Source organism: Lactuca serriola, chromosome 6 (genome assembly GCF_051521515.1).
Source record: "Lactuca serriola cultivar US96UC23 chromosome 6, Lser_US96UC23_V15, whole genome shotgun sequence".
Lineage (NCBI taxonomy): Eukaryota > Viridiplantae > Streptophyta > Magnoliopsida > Asterales > Asteraceae > Lactuca > Lactuca serriola.
Genome location: NC_136413.1, coordinates 37,818,180 through 37,836,940, shown reverse-complemented (window position 1 = coordinate 37,836,940; position 18,761 = coordinate 37,818,180). Strand labels below are relative to the sequence as shown.

The 18,761-nt window shown below is 33.4% G+C and overlaps 1 protein-coding gene across 2 annotated transcripts; it reads right to left on the bottom strand.

Annotated features, from left to right (window-relative positions):
- Positions 1 to 7,515: 7,515 nt before the first annotated feature.
- Positions 7,516 to 17,943, bottom strand: LOC145057882 (ARM repeat superfamily protein). Of its 2 annotated transcripts, XM_079005798.1 has the most exons (50): positions 17,771 to 17,943; positions 17,603 to 17,693; positions 17,466 to 17,520; positions 17,086 to 17,217; positions 16,899 to 16,970; positions 16,703 to 16,793; positions 16,499 to 16,594; positions 16,283 to 16,361; positions 16,118 to 16,181; positions 15,900 to 16,003; positions 15,717 to 15,819; positions 15,474 to 15,563; positions 15,303 to 15,380; positions 15,055 to 15,222; positions 14,781 to 14,957; positions 14,570 to 14,659; positions 14,354 to 14,419; positions 14,171 to 14,269; positions 13,984 to 14,058; positions 13,838 to 13,897; positions 13,629 to 13,718; positions 13,383 to 13,504; positions 13,182 to 13,311; positions 13,039 to 13,118; positions 12,820 to 12,955; positions 12,645 to 12,726; positions 12,403 to 12,548; positions 12,228 to 12,308; positions 12,049 to 12,149; positions 11,797 to 11,981; positions 11,614 to 11,723; positions 11,401 to 11,529; positions 11,228 to 11,302; positions 11,010 to 11,143; positions 10,866 to 10,938; positions 10,645 to 10,776; positions 10,406 to 10,578; positions 10,213 to 10,335; positions 10,042 to 10,102; positions 9,858 to 9,953; positions 9,670 to 9,770; positions 9,470 to 9,578; positions 9,257 to 9,370; positions 9,108 to 9,179; positions 8,890 to 8,988; positions 8,743 to 8,814; positions 8,566 to 8,651; positions 8,403 to 8,496; positions 8,196 to 8,303; positions 7,516 to 7,944 (listed from the first exon to the last, which is right to left on the bottom strand). In XM_079005798.1, the coding sequence occupies exons 1-50, from the start codon at positions 17,805 to 17,807 to the stop codon at positions 7,753 to 7,755; spliced, it is 5,133 nt and encodes a 1,710-aa protein (XP_078861924.1). In that variant the 5' UTR covers positions 17,808 to 17,943; the 3' UTR covers positions 7,516 to 7,752. The 2 variants fall into 2 exon arrangements, with proteins under 2 accessions (XP_078861924.1, XP_078861925.1); XM_079005799.1 differs by lacking the exons at positions 16,899 to 16,970; positions 17,086 to 17,217; positions 17,466 to 17,520; positions 17,603 to 17,693; positions 17,771 to 17,943 and having other exon boundaries at positions 16,499 to 16,586.
- Positions 17,944 to 18,761: the final 818 nt, after the last annotated feature.

Below are 18,761 nucleotides of genomic sequence, written 5' to 3'. Positions count from 1 at the left end.
TGACCCGACTTGTCGAGTGCAGCTAGCAACTCGTCGAGTTCCTTAAGAACTCAGAAATCATCAAAACCCTAATTGACTCGTCAAGTTTCCAACCAACTCGTCAAGTCCATGTGTGTCCAGATGTCGGGAAAAACCCTAACTGACTCGTTGAGTTCATGCAAAAACTAACTACGATCAATCTTCATTGGACTCGTCTGTAACACCCGCAGATCCGGGCTAGTCAATTTAGAAGCAATAGGGGTCGAAAACGATTTTTCGACAAAAATATTATTTAGAATAAATAATCTTAACCAAGTTGTAGAATATTTCACAAGGTTTTCGTACATATAAAGAACACCGAAATCCGAGTTATAACGAAGAAGTTATGACCCGTCGAAGTTTCGCGTCGGAACCGGCACGGCACCGGGAAGCGTAAATAGTAAATTTATGATAGAGCGAAATTTAGCCTTAGCGCTCTAAACGAAAGTCGTAGAATATGTTAAACTAAGAACATCGATAAAAAGAACGCCCAAATCTGACTTCGTATGAAGAAGTTATGATTTTTCGAAGTTTCGGATTAGCGGTGTACAGCCCGAAATTCGAATTTTAGATCGATTGATTTTTAGCCGACACAACCTAAACGAGAATCGAAGATCTCGTTATTAGTAGCGTAACGATAAAAAGACAGACGAAAATGGACATCGGATAAAGAAGCTATGAGATTTTAACGGACCAATCCTGTCCCGGCCTGTTAAAAATATAACTTTAAAAATAAAGTCAAAAATAGCCAACGGAGTCTAAACGAAAGTTGTAGAGTACATCTCCACCTACGCGTGGATATAAAGAACGTCAAAAACGGAGTTCGTATGAACGAGTTACAAATTATAATAGCATATTTATGTATTAAAATAAAGTATAAATCATGTATACATACACATATATATACATATGTATATATCATTAGAAAGGTACCGACGATGCGGTCATTATAAGACTAATGTTGAGTTCTTTCGACATTAGTTTAGTACAAATATCATTAAATCCATTTAAAATAGTATTATAGAGGGGTGTTTAGTTGTTTATATAACTAAAAGGTCATTAAGTAATTATGGAGGGTAGTTTTTGAAAATTCAATTAGTATAAATAAGAGCCTTGGGCTCTCATATTTCTTGCACCATTCTCTTGATTCAAGAGTCTTTCTCTCCTTATCCCCCGAGCATTTCGGTCCCTCGTGATTCGACTTCTCTTTCTGTAGTTTTAGTATAGTAAGGTGAGCGTTGAAGCGCTGCACGAATCTTTCTTAGAAAGATTCAGCGACGAAGTTCTGCCCCTGCAGAGCCCGACTCCTAGCTAAAATCTCCTTGTAAGTAAGTTATGCTTACCCTAGCTAAAATCCCCTTGTAAGTAAGTTATGCTTACCCTATTTTAAAATATAGTTTATATTTAAAATTAGTATTGTTATTATAAATTTATAATAAATATTTGAGCTATTATTATGACTTATATAAGTGTCGTTATAATATCTTTTTAACTACTCGTGGTACGGGGAATCTGGTTTAAAGGGCCGCATAGGGTTGTTGGATTTCAGAAGTGCTATACGCCAAAATGGTCCTGCCCTCCGGTGTTTTATGTCTGGCCCCTGTCTGTACATAGTGGTTGGAAAGTATTGTTTAAACGCTTATATAATAATAATAATAATAAGACTAATAATTAGTCACGGTAATATTAGACTAAAATATAATGGTGATAATACTAGATTTCGTCGAAGGAAATTATTTTAAAGTAAACGAAGCGCTGTCCAAGTACCGAGTCACCACCTTCTCAAGTGAGTGCATAGTTACTTTCATCTTACACATAGATATGAAGTATTTAATATATATTACGTGTTGTGAGTGCATGGTCTCTTCCATCTTACACATAGATATGAAGTATTTTATTATAAATTACGTGCTATGTGTGCATATTGTCTGAATACTTGCTATCTATGCTGGTGAAAGATTTTTATACATGTTTTAAATGATGTAAACTGTATGAAGTATTTTATATCTACAAAATATGTTAGGTAAAACATGGGTAGATGAATGATGAGGGATAAAAGCTGAAATATAGGAACATTAGTAGCATGGACCTAGTGCCCTATAGGTATACATTGGCAGCAGTGGACCTAGTACCCTATAGATGGGCACTGGCAGCTGCGCCACAACTCGTAGATGTTTTAGATCTACGGTAAACGTCCTAGCAGCTGTGCTCTAAGGACAGTATCGACAGCTGCGCCTAATGGGGAGCCTTATGACCATGACAGTGGCGTTAAAAGGTCAATACCGGAAGAAGCGCCTCATAGGAAATGTCCCAATTCTGGCAGCTGCGCCTAAGTGACAAGATTAGCAGCTGCACTTGACCAAAGTGTCATTGGCAACAATGGACTTCATGTTGTTTCCTTAGGATGATCCTTAGGAATGAATGAATGAGAAATAGCTGGTTCTTAGGGTAGATCCTTAAGAATAAAGAAGATAATGGGGATGGGTAATTGGGTTGATTGTTTGATTATTAAAACATAATAATTATATTATTGTGGGTTGAAAACCCTATGTAGTTACCAGGTTTCCCAACCTGACCCACTCAGTTTATTTGTATCACAGGTGTCGATATGAAGTCACATTACACTGAGAGATTTAAAAGAGATGTAGATCACTAGTGTAAATAAATGTAAGTTCTGTTTATGCTTATGTTTCTGTATTGACGATGACATCCCAAATGTTTTTAAAAGTGAATAAAAATATATTTCTTTAGAAATGCTTTGATAACGCGATTATCATGTTTTTCTGGGAACAAATTCCGCAACATTTTTATTAAAAAAACTACTCTGATTTTTATAAAGCATAAACAAAATCGGTCTTTTCTGGCCGTGAAAATGGGGATGTCACATCGTCGAGTTCATGCGGTCCAATTCTTATTCAGACGTTTTCAAGCCACCCCAAAGCTCCATATTGCAGATCTGACCTCCTAGGGCATGGTTTTCACGTAAAGTTGCAAACTTTACGTGCATGCATGGTCCTAAATACCAAAACCAAGCTAAGGGAAAGGTTTAACCCAAGGAGAAATGCCCAAGCTTGCTAAATCAGATAACTTTATGGCTATAGGGACCAAGAGGAGTCCAGATCTGAAGTTACAACTTCAGATCATGCCCAATACCCGAAATGACTCCCAAATATACCAAAGATGGCCCTAAACCCAAGCATGAAGAGATCTAACTAAAGATAAGCCAAAATAACGACTTGTTAGCTTCAAAATGATGCCAAGATGAAGTAGAGTCAGATCCACAAGCTCCTCTTTGCTCCAAGCTTCTTATACTTCACACCTTCTTCACAAAATGCACCAAAATCACTCTTTAAGCCTCACAAACACTCAAGAACAAGGGTAATAGTGATTAGGGTTTCTTTTGGCCATCGAGACGTGGTAAGGGAATGGGGGAAAGGAATTAAGGTCCTTTAAATAGGGTGCAAACCCTAAAAATTAGGGTTTCCATGCACATCCTCTACTCGTCAAGTCGGGGTCCTCCGACTCATCGAGTAGAAGTCATAATTCATGCGGGCCTTATCAGTCCTTACTCGACAAGTTTGGGCCTTCAACTCGTCGAGTAGGCTTCCTTAATTGCATGAAAATCTCTACAATCTCATTTCTGGAAATCGGGGTGTTACATTGTGTTGGATTTCCATATATATCATTGTGTCAAAAATTTGATGTTATTTATAGATTTTCAAGACACGGCACAACAATGTAAAAGTCGTGTTGTGAATATGCATTTTTCATGTTCCCTCCAAATGCACGGTGTGTCTAGAATTTTTCAACATATGTTTCATCTTCTTCCAATCCAGCTCCGTTTCCTGCCAATTAGCTTCCTTTTTCTCCATTACGTATATAAATGTAACATCCCAAAAATCACAATAAATTTAAACTTTTCAAAAACAACCCATTTCTTCCATAAAGTGTTTACAAAACCAATATTTCAAAAGTATTATTCAAAATCAGAGTATCCCAAGATCCAATGTTATAAAAACAGGAAGATGTGCACAATCACGCCTTCGCCTTCCTACGATCCTCTGAAGTACTTGAAACAATAAACTGAAAACGTAAGCATGAAGCCAAGTGAGTTTCCCCAAAGTACCACCACACGACATAACAACAACAGCATGCATACATGAGCCTTCAGCATGACTGAACCGCCTCATTAGGCCTTCAGCCTATCTGTACCACTCTCTAGGCCTTCGGTCTGACTAGTCCGCCTCACAGGCCTTCGGACTATCCAAATCGCCCTGGGTGTCTAGGCCTTCAGTCTCAGCTGGTCCGCCTCAACCTAGTAAACCATCACATATCAACATACACCATAACAATCAATAGCTAGCATATATAGGTAGTCATACAGATCACTACAGCATAACAACATTCTATATACCAGGATACAGATCTAACAAATCACTATGGCATAACTACAACCTATATATGAGGATATAGATCTAACAAATCACTAGAGCATAACAACATACAGTAAACCAGGATGTCAATCCAATGGTTCAGCCTTGGTGCTTTGACCCGTAAGTACAGTGAGGAAAACTCACCTCTTAGTCCGAACAAATAGTTGAATAGGTCCCTGCTCAGAATATTATCTCTACCCGTCACCTAAACATTAAATAGTGACCAATCTCAAACATAACTCAAAATACCTAAAATACCCTTAGAGCAAACTTGGTCAAATCATGGTCAATGTCGGAAAAAGTCAAAAGTCAAACTTAGTCAACACAGTTGAGTACGCCCAGCGTACACAAGTGTTGACCCAATTACGAGCTGGTTAACTTAGTACACCCAGCGTACGCTGCCTGCACTCAATCCTTCCATTAAGAGCTTATTCATTAGGCTCTTTTGCTCAAATTCCAGATCCAACCCTAAACTAACGTTCTTAACAATAAAGTTGGAAACTTTATGGTCTTGCATGGCTAATAAGTGCCTAATCATAAAAACTCTAACTACTTAACCCATTAAGACCTTGAAACTCATGCATGGAAGGAAACTAACAATCAAGATTATATTTTTATGCTTCTAAATGCTCCAGAACGTCTAAAAGGACATCTTGAATGGATCTAGAGCATTCCATACTCAAGGAAAACATTGATTGGGGACAGCAGCACATAATAACACTACATAATCTAGATTTATCCAAATAAGCATCAAGGTATGAACTTTATACCTTCCAGAGATGTAGGAGGGTGCAAAGCTTCAAGATCCAAGGTTCTTCCAAGCTTCTAAGTTGTTCTCTCTTCCTTCCTCTTCCTCTATGCACACCAAAACACCTATAAATGGCTCAAGAATGCTCAAAATGAATTAGGATTTGGAAGGGTCGAAGTTGGGGATGGAGGCTGATGAAAGAAGGATGACTTAGGACTTAAGGATGCTTAAATAGGGTACAAACTCTAAAAACTAGGGTTTGCACCCTGACCACGTACGCCCAGAGTCACATTTGTTTTAGACTATTGGCCTTTTGCATAATTTAGCCATCAAAGACACCATTTCACAATTCATAGGTTAGTGATAGAAGGGCATGATATGGTGGGACCGAGTTTGGTGGTGAGTGTAAAGGGGGTATAAGATAAATGGGGTGAAGTCTAAGATTAGGGGAGTGTGGTTGCTAATTGCATGTTAGCAAAGGCTCATGTGGCAAATATTGGTGGAAGGCTGTAAGAGAGAAGGAGTTGCATAGGGATCCAGTACATCCAAATGCATTTGAGTTTAGAATAGGGTGGTTTCATGATAGTATGGCAAACACCTATTGTAGGTGCTTGTAATGTTTTTTTGCGAAAAGGGTTGCAAATTAATATATCATCGAAAAATACTAGCACAAAGCATTATATTACATTGAGAAATAAATCATGCATTGTGGCTTGAAAAGTGGAGAGTGCAAAGCCCAAAGGAGATGTCAAACGATTAACGAATAACTCATAATAATTGTCTACTTTGTGTGTATTGAACCAATGACATGTATAAACACCCTAATCCTCGTTACCATTCACAACCATTTCACACCATAAACTAGCCACACCATTCATAATATGATGTTTGCACCTTTGATTTGGAGTACAAAGAAGGGAAAGGTCGAGGGTGACATCTAGAAAAGGTCCATCAAAAATGGAGATTGGATCCATTATCGATCAATACTATAAATGAGTGGATTGGTACAATCGAGAGGAAGGGAGGCAATTCAAGGTTCGACGATATTATAACTGCCTCTAAAATCATTAAGAATGATAAGCGAGTAGACATCAATATGACTCATAATACAAAGTGCTTTAGGAGATGAGAGGTTGACAAGGGTATGGGAGAGATATATGAAATGGTTATGTGGTTATGTAGTGTGAAGGATGGCAAATTCGGTGTCAGTGTGGGATGTATACTCGAAATTAGGGTTGGTATCATTGTAAGAAGTTGTTAGGAAGTCACGGGGAGAATCAAGTGGCAATGAGTCCCATGATGAGGATGAACTAGGGGTGAGTTGTATTTATAGTCGATGTGGTATAATTTTTAGGAAACGAAAGCAAAGGCTTGATGCCTATAGTTTTTCTAGGACGTAATGGAAATTCTTGTGTGGTATGGGTGTAATTGAGTCAAGCCAGCTAGTGAGATATTCGAGACCGACTCAAAAAATATTTGAAATCGACGCAATTCAAGTCGAGTCGAGCTCAAGCTCGAGTATTGAAATACTCAGTCGTAAAACTCATGAGTTTAATCGAGCTTAGTTATATTTATACTTTTACCCTTTATTTTATTTATATTTTGACATAATTAAGGGTGTGTTTAGGATTAGTTTTTAAACTTAAAAGTCCTTTTTGTAAAATGACTTTTTGTAAAAGAACTTTTTCTAAAAAAAAAAGTTTTTAAAATGTACTTGGCTTGGCATTTAAGGCTAAACAAAAAACTTTTATACTTATCAAACTTTTTTTGGACATTTTTAACTTTTTGAAAAAGTTAAAATTTCAAAAAGTCATTTTAGAAGTAATGTTAAACACTTTCTGAGTCGAGTCAGACTCATGAGCTTAATTATATTTCTATTTCAATTTAATTTAAATTTATCTTTATAATAATTAGTCAAGTCAAGTTCAAAATTGTCGATTATTTTATCAAGCTCAAGCCCAAGTTTGAAATTGAGGCTTGAGTCAAGTTTCAAGCAAGCTTTTCAGTAGAATTGAGTTTCGAGCTTGGTAGGATTCAACTCAAGTGTGTGTCTTAAGTCTTAAGAATGGAATAGAGAATAGAGGGGTGCGACTTAGAGGCATGAATCAACACCGAAATCATTGATCATTGATTTTGTATTCAATGAGTTCAACATCGTGGGGGCAACTCTATAGAAAGAGAAGTATTGATCCTCTTGAAAAAGCCAACGGAGGGCGTGTTGTAACAAGGAAAAGACAAATTGAATTATTAAATGCATGAATGTAGACGCCATTGAGATTTCAACTTGCAAGCAAAGCCAAGTAGTGGTCCTAAAACTCAATATGAAACCATTCAACTTGTTTGCACCATGAAAATCTTGAGTGTATGAAGTAAGTTAAATTATACAAAATTACAACATAAAAATCTATAAATAAATAAAACAAAACACACAACTATACAAATCTAGCAATTGTTCTACTCTCTCTCTCTCTCACTCTGAGGTATATATATGCACAAACACAAAGACAAAGACAAAGAAATTGAGCACTACTACTCTTTACAGAAAAGTTGTTTTTACTTTCTACTAGATGATTCTGAATCGATACTGTAACTGCTCCTCCCAGATTCTATATGATCAAAAAGTCTTTCAGCTCTCCATGAAACCGAATTTCCAGATTTTAATAACATTCCAAGTGCTGATGAACATGTTGCCCTTACAATTGCATCAGTTGAACGACTTGCTTTCCCCACCAATAACCCAAACACCTGTCATTTATAGTTTATACAATACAATACAACCATTTTTTTTAATTATCATTATTAAAAAGTCACTAGCTAATATAATAACAAGACTCTGAAAAGTACATACATGATTTAACTATCATGATTATCTTTAAGTTACCAATACACTTTTTTTATAACTGTGTTTTTTTAAATGTTTCTGTGAAATTGGTTTTTTTACAAGTATAAAGTTTGTTGGTTAATAATAAACAAGTTAAATAGGAAGAAGTTGTTACCTGATAATAATAAGAAGATGAAATGTGTTGATCATCTGTCAAAGCAAGCATGCTGCTGGATAAATAAATGGCATTTGCTTGGATAGCAGGCCATGGAGCATCAAAAGCCTAAACAATAATAAAAACCAAAATTTTATTAATTAAATTTTTTATACTTGCTGATAATAAATAAATAAATAAAACACACGATTTAAATTTTTACAAGACCTGAATTATTGATGACATGTAAGTATCAATTCTGGAAGCCAGATGCTGAACGAGTAGTCTGGCCAGATCTCTAAGGAAATCTTGATAATCACTTCTGAGAAGGGTAAAATCGTAAAAGTGTCAAAACCATGAAATTATTATATTTACTATATATAACATGTACCTGTGATCAGAAGTAAAGCGTTGTGTGTTAAGTAGAGGGATTAAATCGTCTATTTCCATGAGGGGAGCTACCCCTTTCATTGTATTCTGTTTAGTAATTTTATAAAATTATCAAAAAGCAAAGAATTTTTTTTTAAAAAAAAAAAGATCAAAGAGATGAGATGCAGAGGATAATTACCCGACAAGCTTGTCTGACGGAATATTCCTCATCAAGAAGATGAAGAATCAAACGTGGCAACACAGCATGTACCTAAAAAAGTAGTTTATAAAAAAGTAATTAAGAAATTTAAAAAATAAATAAATAAAAAATCATTGAGAAAAAAACCTGTTCAAGAAAAGAGTCACGTTGTGCCCCAGAACCATATTGACTTAATGCTCCAAATGCTGCAAAAGCATTTGCTCTCATCTTAGTGTCCATGGAGACCTGTTTAAAGACATAATAAATTACTTTTAATATATTTTTTTTAAAAAAACATATATTATATTATTAGTTAAATTAAATTGAATAGTATTTTACTATTTTTATTATATTGAATACTTCACCTGAAGATTGCGAAGGCGCACACACAAATTAAGTAGAACATGCTCCACACCATTTGGTGATGACTCAAGAATCTGTAACATTTATTAAAATATAAATATTCAAGTTTATAAAAAAAATAAACAATTTTTGTAATTATTAAATAATATACCGAAAGTAAGCATAAGACTGCAGTCAATTGAACTGATTCATCTGAGTCATCAAGCAATGCCAATATTACACCAAGGATTTCTTTTGTGTGTGTATTAATATGAATAGGTGGTATCTGCAACAACATATTATAAAAAATAAAAACTTTGTAAAAGAAAAATGTACGATTTAATAAATTTTAAAAAATGTAAATAAGAATTGTAAGATGTATGACCTGGACAAGTCCTCTTAAACATAGACGCCTGACCATTGGAGAATCATCTGACACATGTCGACATAATGCTTCTACTATTTCCTCCAATACTGAACCAGATCCTTCATTGCTGTATTCGCAAATAATAATCATTAAATATAAAAATATATATATTTATAAAAAAAAAAAAAAGTATTTAAAACTTAAAACTTAAAACATACCTGTGACGTACAAATTCTGATAATGCTGCTGCTGCAGCTTCTCTCTGGAATCTCACAGGTTGATTTAGGTATTTACTTAAAATAACTGATATTGCTGAAACCTGAATAAATTAAAAGGTAATAAGAAATAAGAAAAGGTTTTTGAAAATAAAAAAATAAAAAAAAATAAAAAAAAAATACAAGTTTACCTCTTTAGGTCTTTTTATTGAAATACATCCAGCCAAAGCACCAATAAGTTCAATCCACTTTTCATCAACAATGTGTTCTCCATCTCTAGCCAAAATCTTTACACCAATGTTGGATATTTATTTATTTATTTATTTAAATACATTTTAAAAGAAAAAATCATATGTATCAAAAAAAAAATCCTACCTTTCCCATTTCAAGATCCCCAACACATTCACAAAATGCTTGAAATGATATCAGAAGTATACTGCAATTTAACATGACCATATAAAAGCAAATTCAAATTTCAACCTCAGTTTTATATATTTTAAAGTTATTATAAAAATTAAAAGTAACACAAAGAGATTAATTAATTACCGAAGTTGTTCGTGTTGGATAGAAAGAGATTGGCTGTGACAACTGCCTAAATGAAGAGTAAGTATAGCTGTAACAGAGGCGTAATTATGTTCAACTGCTCTTTTTCCAATTTTACCCCCTCCTCTGTAGTAAATGTAAAATGTAAATATCAAATCAATGTAACTTTATCAATAATTAAATTACAGAAAAAGACCTGAAAAATGCAGTTAAAGCAACAATGGCAGCTTGAAGGATCTCATCTTCAGTACGTGTGAGAAGAGAATCTCCAGAAAGGTCTCCTTTTGATATGTCAGTTTTAGTGTGGCTTAAGGCAGATATTAAATGCTCCAGAAATAATGATGAAAGTTCATTATGTTGTGAAAAAGCCTGTAATTTTCAGGGGTATATAAGTAAATAAGTAGATGTGAATCTTATAACTTGATGGATACTTACATAAAATGCATCCTGCATAGGCCAGCCACCTGGCATTCTTAGTATATCTTTTGTTACTATATCTCTTGCAGCAGCTGTTAATACTTCATTGAATACAACTCTAGGACTTGTATGTTCAGCTAGACAAGATATCTTTATTTTTTTTTTTAAATAAAAGTCAAAGAAAATAATAATAAAAAACGAAATATTTAAAAAAAAAGTTACATTATTTGAAAGGATACAGCAACAAGTGTTTCATGGCGTAAGTATTTCTCAGACACATGAACTGTAGCAGAAAGCAAAGATTGTGCAGTTCTGAAGAAAAACACAAATGTCAATATAACTGATCAATGAAATGTGTAACAACATAAAATGACAAAAATGACCTTGAGATATCAGTTTCATTAAGCTCATTTCCTCTTTTTGTAACAAACTCAATGACAGCTTGTATACCACCTTCTGCTGAGGGCTTAACTCTATCACATATAGCTACAGAACAACCATTGAGAGTAGCCACCAACTGTTTTATCAAATTTCCAACAAAAAAAGTATATTAATAATCAACACTCAAACAAATTTCATATGAAAAGTCAAACAGTCTTACCTCATCTTTTGTTAACAAAACACAAACAGATGAAATGACACGATTAAACACTTCTGAAGGATCAATAGATGTGTCCTAATCACACACAAAAAAAACAACATATGAGTAATTTTTATAGAAAAAAATCAGGGCATAGTATTATTGTATTATTGTATTATTGTGGTAAAGGTTACTTTTTTCAAAATGGCAATAACGTCCTCGAGAGATGACAAAGCAGCATAGGAAGATTCAACAGGTGTGGTGTAACTAGAAGCTACATGTCTTGGGAGAGATAGAGATATATCAAAAAACTGGTCTAAAATCTGCATGGAGTAAATAAAGGTAAAAGAACAATACAAGATTTTATAAACTTTTTTAAAAAACATTTAGTAAAAACTTTTAAATACCTGAGCAGAAACTTTTCTAACTTGAGAATTTGTATCAGCACAACGTGGAAGATACACTATCACTCTATCTCCCAAACACAATGCATCTCTACTTGGCAAAAGAAAAGCAGCTGCAATTCCATATCCATATATCATAATTCATTTATAGAAAGTGAAACATTTTTATAAAATATAAAAACTTACATGGTAAATTTGAAACATTTGACTTTGAGTTGCCAGTGACACAAAGGGTACGAAATTTGAGAAGCATTTCATAAACTGCATTGCATCCTCTTTTTCTTTGGTAATCAAGAGGTGAAGAGACAATGTGATCGATTTGTTTCAAGATATGTAAAAGTTGCTCTGCACGACTTCTTCCATCTTCCCCACTATAAAATATAAAAAAATTTATATAATGTTGTGGAGTTTTATGTAAATTGTTAACAACATGAATACCTTGTGAGAAGAATTGCACATAGAAGAGTGATGAGATTGTCTATTAGAGGATTCACAGCTCCAGCTGGATCATTAGGTAAAGAAAAGAATCCCAATGTTGCCTGTAAAGTAATAAAAAAAATTGAATAAGTAGACTAGAAAATTAAAAATTTTTAAAAAAAAAAAAAATTTAATGTCACCTTCATGACAATATTTCGCATTTCGGTTGTTAACTTTGGATCCACGGATACTAAAGTAGTGCAAGCACTTAAAGCAAGGGCCTGAAATACATGTAACAAAAAAAAAAAGAATAAACATTGAAATAGTTCTTCAGAGTGATTGTAATTTATAAATTATTAAATTAAAATTAAAAACCTGAGTGTGTAAAAGCTCAACACTTAAATCAGAAAAGCCTTCTTCATCATGTCTACGCATTAGGGTTAGTATGTAGTCAAGCAACTGGTCTCTTTTTTTCAATGGGAATGAAATTCCACTTTCAGCAGCATTAATAACAGCACGCCCTAAAGAATATAAATAAGATTTTTTTTAAAAAAATTAAAAAACAAGTAACATATTTGTAAAAACTGTCTATAATATAGTAATAATAATATACTAACCTAGTAAGTCAATAGCAGTGATAACAGCTTGTTTTGCACTAGGGTGTCTTACAATAAGAAGATGTGATAACATATTAGTGCCCTAAAAAAAAGAACACATAATTCCATGAGAAAATTTGAAAGAATACATGAAAGACACAAAATGAAGACAATTATTTGAAGTTTTTAATGTTACCACAAGTGCATCTATTCTGGCTTCAATTACAGTTGAAGGAGCATATCTTGCAGCATATCCATACATGAGAGCTAATGCAGCATGAATGTCATCAGAATCTTTAATCTTAGTTTTATCTGAGAAGAAGGATAGAAATCTGCATTTCAAACAGTCTTTTGTTGTCAAAACTAAAGATAAAATAAGCATAAACAATAAAAAAAAGTATATTATATATAATACCTCTGTAGAACACTTTCTCCAATATTGTCAAGAATGTCTTTAAGTTTATCTAAAACAGTATCCAAGTGGGATGCTGCAACCTGCAAGGAATTGACATGGATTAAATTTACTTCACAGGGGTAATTTGGTAATTCCATACATACCAATCCCATGGCTTTAGCCAAACCAAGTCGATTTTCAGGAATGGTGATATTTGCTTGTTTGTACATCCAGTCAATTTTATCACGAACATAAGTCCTGTTATCAACTTTCTGAAGAAGTATACCAAGACATCTGTAGGAAAAAAAAATATATTCTCAATAACATAATTTAATAAAATAATGAGAATGAGAATGAGTTCATACCTGTGAAGAAGTGCAGAATGCTCATCATCAGATGTATAAAGCTCATACTGCTTTGCAAAAGCATTTCCAAGAGAAATGACCCAATCAGTGTCTTGAACAACATCCAAAGTTTCTGCAAGAAACTGCAAAAAAAAATATATATATATATATATATATATATATATATATATATATATATATATATATATTAACACATTTTTAATGACATGAAATGTAAAATCTCTATTTGGAAGTGATGACACATACATTGATTATCATATCATCCCATGTTTCTTGATAATTAAGGTCTTGTTTAAGGTCTTCAGTGTCGCTGACATAAGCTTTCATTTTTGGAATCTAGAGCTTACCAAAACAATATATTAGTTAGAGTTAGGTCAAAGCATCAAAACTAAACCAATCAACATTTTAAAAATAAATAAATAAATAAAAAGATTATCGACTACATAACTCGGTACCTCATCTTGCCAAAACAAGTTTATGTTTTTTGGAAATAGTGAAGCCAAGTAACACAACACCTGAAAATCCCATGTAAAAGCAAAGTAATTCTCTATTTTTATTAGTAAAACTAAAAATAACTTACAAAAAAAAAAATATAACTTACTGTTAAAATTTGAGTAGCAAGTTGTTCTCTTGCAAGAGGATTGTGAAGAAGCACCACTAAACGTGCAAAAAGCTCCTGAATTTGTTCATTTGAAAACCAATCATTCAATCATTCAATCAATAACTTCCATTTGCTTTCAAATTTCAATCAATCAATCAATCAGTTGAATTTTCTTTGAATCAATTACCTCAGGGCGTGGAATATCAACACGAGTTCTACATTCACGTATCATTTTATCATTATGAAGAGCTCTATGTCTACACATATCTGATATGCATCTGCAAACCTGTAAAATACCTTTTCATTATTCTAAATTGTAAAACTTATAATTTATATCATATGTTGAGATATAAGAGAGATTTCAACATACTGTGGCAACTGCACCAGTGTATAAACGAGGTATGATCATCTTCAACATAAATGGCCACAAAACATGCTGCAAAATTCACATCCGTTTAGCTATTGTGGAACATAAAAAGTAAATAAATAAATCTTTTAACAAAAAACAATGTCATACTCATACATGTTTATTCTCATCATAAAGAGGGAAATTTTGGACAATTTATTAAGGTTCAACTTACTTTACCTCCATTTCAGGAATAGTTATGGTTATTAAAAGGAGACCCTTTTCACATATTGCCCTTAACTCTGTTGGACGAACAGCTCCAATCTTTACCTTCAAGAAACAGTGAAAAACACACACACACACACTCCATTTGTTAGACATTATACAAACAATTCACAATCACACATAGATGAAATACAAATTACAAATTACAAATTACAAAGTTACAAACCTCTGATCTCTTTTGCTGAAAGGAATAATAAAGATTGCTAGGTCTAAATGGGTCCCTCAAGCTCACAAGATCATCAATTTCTTGATCTGACATGGCACAATGTCTTACAAGATATTCAACAAACAGCTCCCCAGAAGGACCAATCAAGTAACAGTGGGAAGCCATAACAACTATTAGCTGAAAAAGAGGAGGAATGAAAGTTAAAAGTTATGTTTAAAATCTAAATTTTAAAATTTGAACTCACAATATTGGAAAAGTTGAAAGAAAAACGTACTTCTGCAAGTGCTTTACGAACACCCAAATTTTGCTCTTCTAATAATACTGTAATGGCTTCAATTAATGCTGGCCTTTTATTATGCCAAGCTTCAGATAACCTTGGTAAAAGATGCTTTAGAACACATAGAGCACCAAATGTCATTTGATCTTCTTTCAACTTGGATTTCTGTATAAAAAGACACATGTTAGTTTATCAAGAAAGTTATTTTTGTAATTATGATATGAGGAAGAAACTATGGGACTCACGCTTAGAAGAAAAACAAATAGATCTGCAGGATACACCAATCCAACAGTGAGAAAGCAATGTTGAACTTCATTATATGTCTGCAAAAAAAGGAATATATGAACAGCATGTCAATGAAAAATCAGATATTTGAATTTGTTGTCATTGAGAAAAGAAAAAAAAAAAAAAAGCACCTTGAGGCCAACACAGAAATTTGAACGCTGTTTGATGTCAGTATAACTACAAACAACTGGTAGAAGTGTTGATAATACAACTGTGAGATCCTGAAAAAATTTAACATATAACAGTTGTCATTGAACAATTAGCATTCAGCAATGTTTCTACAATCACAAAAGGCAATTGGATTTGTTGATTAGAACCCTGAATTTGTTGGAGAAGAAAGTATCAAAAGATTGTGGTCTTAGACTCTTACTAACCTCAAAATCAAGTAAAGGAGAACCGTTTTGAGGGAGTGAAGCATTCAATAGATTGTGAAGACTACATGTAGCCAAAAAGGCAATATCTTGATCCCTTTTATACCTGCATAAATGACAAAGATTTTGAATGATCATCATACTATGTTTCAATCAAAAATCATTATGAATGATCATCTATCTTACAATTCCAATATAGTTGGAACAAATTTTGGTAAAGATGCCTTCAATAATGTTCTTGTAACAAGCCCAACTAACTGACCCAATGCTTCTACAGCAGATGTCCTAACCTGAAGCAGAAGCAATATTACCAGAATTTTTCATTAAAAGAAACACCCAAATTACTATGTTTTTTAGTCCCAAGTTGTGTAATTTTAATGATGTTGTAATTCACAATTGCAAACCTTAAGATCACGTGAAGTTGCCCAATTTTGCAATAATAACTCAAAGGCAGAATTTAGAAATGACCTGCACTTAAACCCATAAGATCAAAAAGAAAGAAAAATAGTGTTTACATATATCATAGAATCAAAAGGAAACAACAATAAAAAAGAAAAATGATTTCTCACGTGACATCACTATCAAGAATTGATGAAAGAGGGTACTCCACACTGTATTGCCAACAGGCTTGACACCAACACCTGAAAGCTGGAAAAAAAAAAACAATAACACAAATAAAAATAAATGTAAGATTAGAGATAACAGATGCATGTGTATGAAAGAACCAATAGATGATAGTGAAAAGGAATCATGGAAACAAGGAGTTAAAGGGTCTTTCAGCATACCATTTGCAAAAATTGGCCGATGTTGATCTTTAACATTCCCTAAAATGGGAAGAACTCGGGAAAGCACACCTTTAAGTCTTGGGGTAAACTGCAGAGCTTCAAATAAATGATCATAGCACCAAAAGATATTCAGTTTCAGGACTTAGTTTTGAACACATGAAAGAAGACTCACAAGGATGCTAAATAGTTGGATAGAGGACTAACCATCAGAAGTAGCAAAGTCTGCAAGTATTTGAACCATAGCTGGAAGAGCTGAGTTTTGTGCAGATAAGTGAAGAAATAGTTCTTCCATCATCTATGGAAGTAAATCAGAAAGCTTGAACAATCAGGCATACATTTTGGAACAAAGATAGATGTGAAAGAATGATGATATTCTTTTTGACTGTTTCTATCTACTTACAAGGTCTGGTAAATGAGAACCAATAGCAACAAGTAGAGATGAAGCAGCCCTTTGCCAATCAGCTTTTATTTCCTACATGGCATATTAAAAGATAGATGCCAAACAATATTATAAGCATTATATTACAAATTTTGAAATGATTAACAATTACAAAAACAATACCGAAAAAGACTAGACCCAAATTTACCTTTGATGAAATGATCTCAGCAGTGGCAAGTTTAGCAAGTTTGGTCATATAAGCGGTGTCAACTTCCCCTTCTTCAAGGGCACTAATTGCAATTGACATGACTGTAAATACACCAGCAATATTCCCAAACCTCTGCAAATAACAGGAAAAAGAAGTTCAAATAGTCTTTCTTTTTTCTGATTACGTGTGTAATTTATGTTACAGTGAGTGATAAGCCGTATAGTAACACGATGCTTGCTGTGAAATTAGAGTCGCCTTTACCAAATTTTGAGAAGAGTGTTACAGAAAAAATACAGCTTTATTAGTGCACAACTATTGAAATTACAGTAATTGTGGAAATAAGAAGGCTTTGTGAGTTTATGCAATAAGAATGTAAATACCCGACGGCCGCCTCGAGATACCGTTAAGCAACAATCAAGAACTAAAAGCGGGTTCCTGCAATTTCATTCAATTTCAATTCACCAATTCAATTAAGACTGAAAACTTAACATTACGTATAGAATACACGTATGCTTACAAAGGAGCGAGGGCTTTAAGAGACGCCATGGACGCTTGCTTAACCATTGGGGATTCATCAGCGAGCGATGAAACCAGAACCTGAATCGCCTCTGGGAATCGAAGATAAAAATATATGATGAAAATTCTGATTTAGATAATCGAAAAAACCGTAGAATTAGGGAAGTACCAGGAGCAGGAAGCGAGTTTCCAGAACTTGATGCCATCACTGCATTGAATCAAAGGAAAACAAAGAAGAAGATGAAAAGCGAAGAAAATTGGATCGCAAATTCGCAGTGAGAAGGAAGAAGACAGCCCGTCGTGTATAATTGCCAGGTGGCTTGCGGTGCTTTTTTATTCACCCTTCCAGAAAATTAATACATGTCTCAAAGTTCCTTAAAAAATATAATGATTATATGATCCTAAAATATTTTTAATAAAATAATAATAATAATAATAATAATAATGTTATTATTATTATTATTATTTTGAACAGCAAAGTAGGATGACTATTATTTTATTGTTATCTCATAATAAATATATATGAAAAAAAATTCATTTGAACGGTTAAGATTGCAAGATATATGTCAAGTGGTTTAGTTTGATGTTATGGTTTTACAAACCAAGTTATCTACATTGCAATTTGACAGGTTTGATAATTTAGGCCAAAGGATGAGAAATGAAGGATAAGATAACTGAATTTTGTTTTTTTTTTAAATTTGTTTAACTATTTTTAAATTTATTGTTAATATATTATTTTTTTTAAGCTAACATTAACAGTTCACTTTAAATTAGTAATCGAACTCGAATATTGGGTTCATCAATTTTGTAAATTTATCAAACAAGTAATACAAATTATTATAGAAGATAATCTAGACGAACCATAACAAAGCAGACCCAAAATGATATAGAAGTTTTTGTCATATAAATAGATGTACCTATCACAAGCAATTATAGACGGTTTGCTTGATCGAAACAGGAGTTGTTTGAAACAGAAGTTGTACTATTGCAAATAGGTGGAAATGGTGATTAGAACTAGGACCATAGTAAAACAATTATATGGGGTATAGACTATAGAGACATCTTGATGCACTTATTAACATTCTAGAATATGTTCATATTTCCGAACAGAAAGATATATGGCGATAAGATGTAGGGGTTGCGGAAATTAAGGTAGCTAG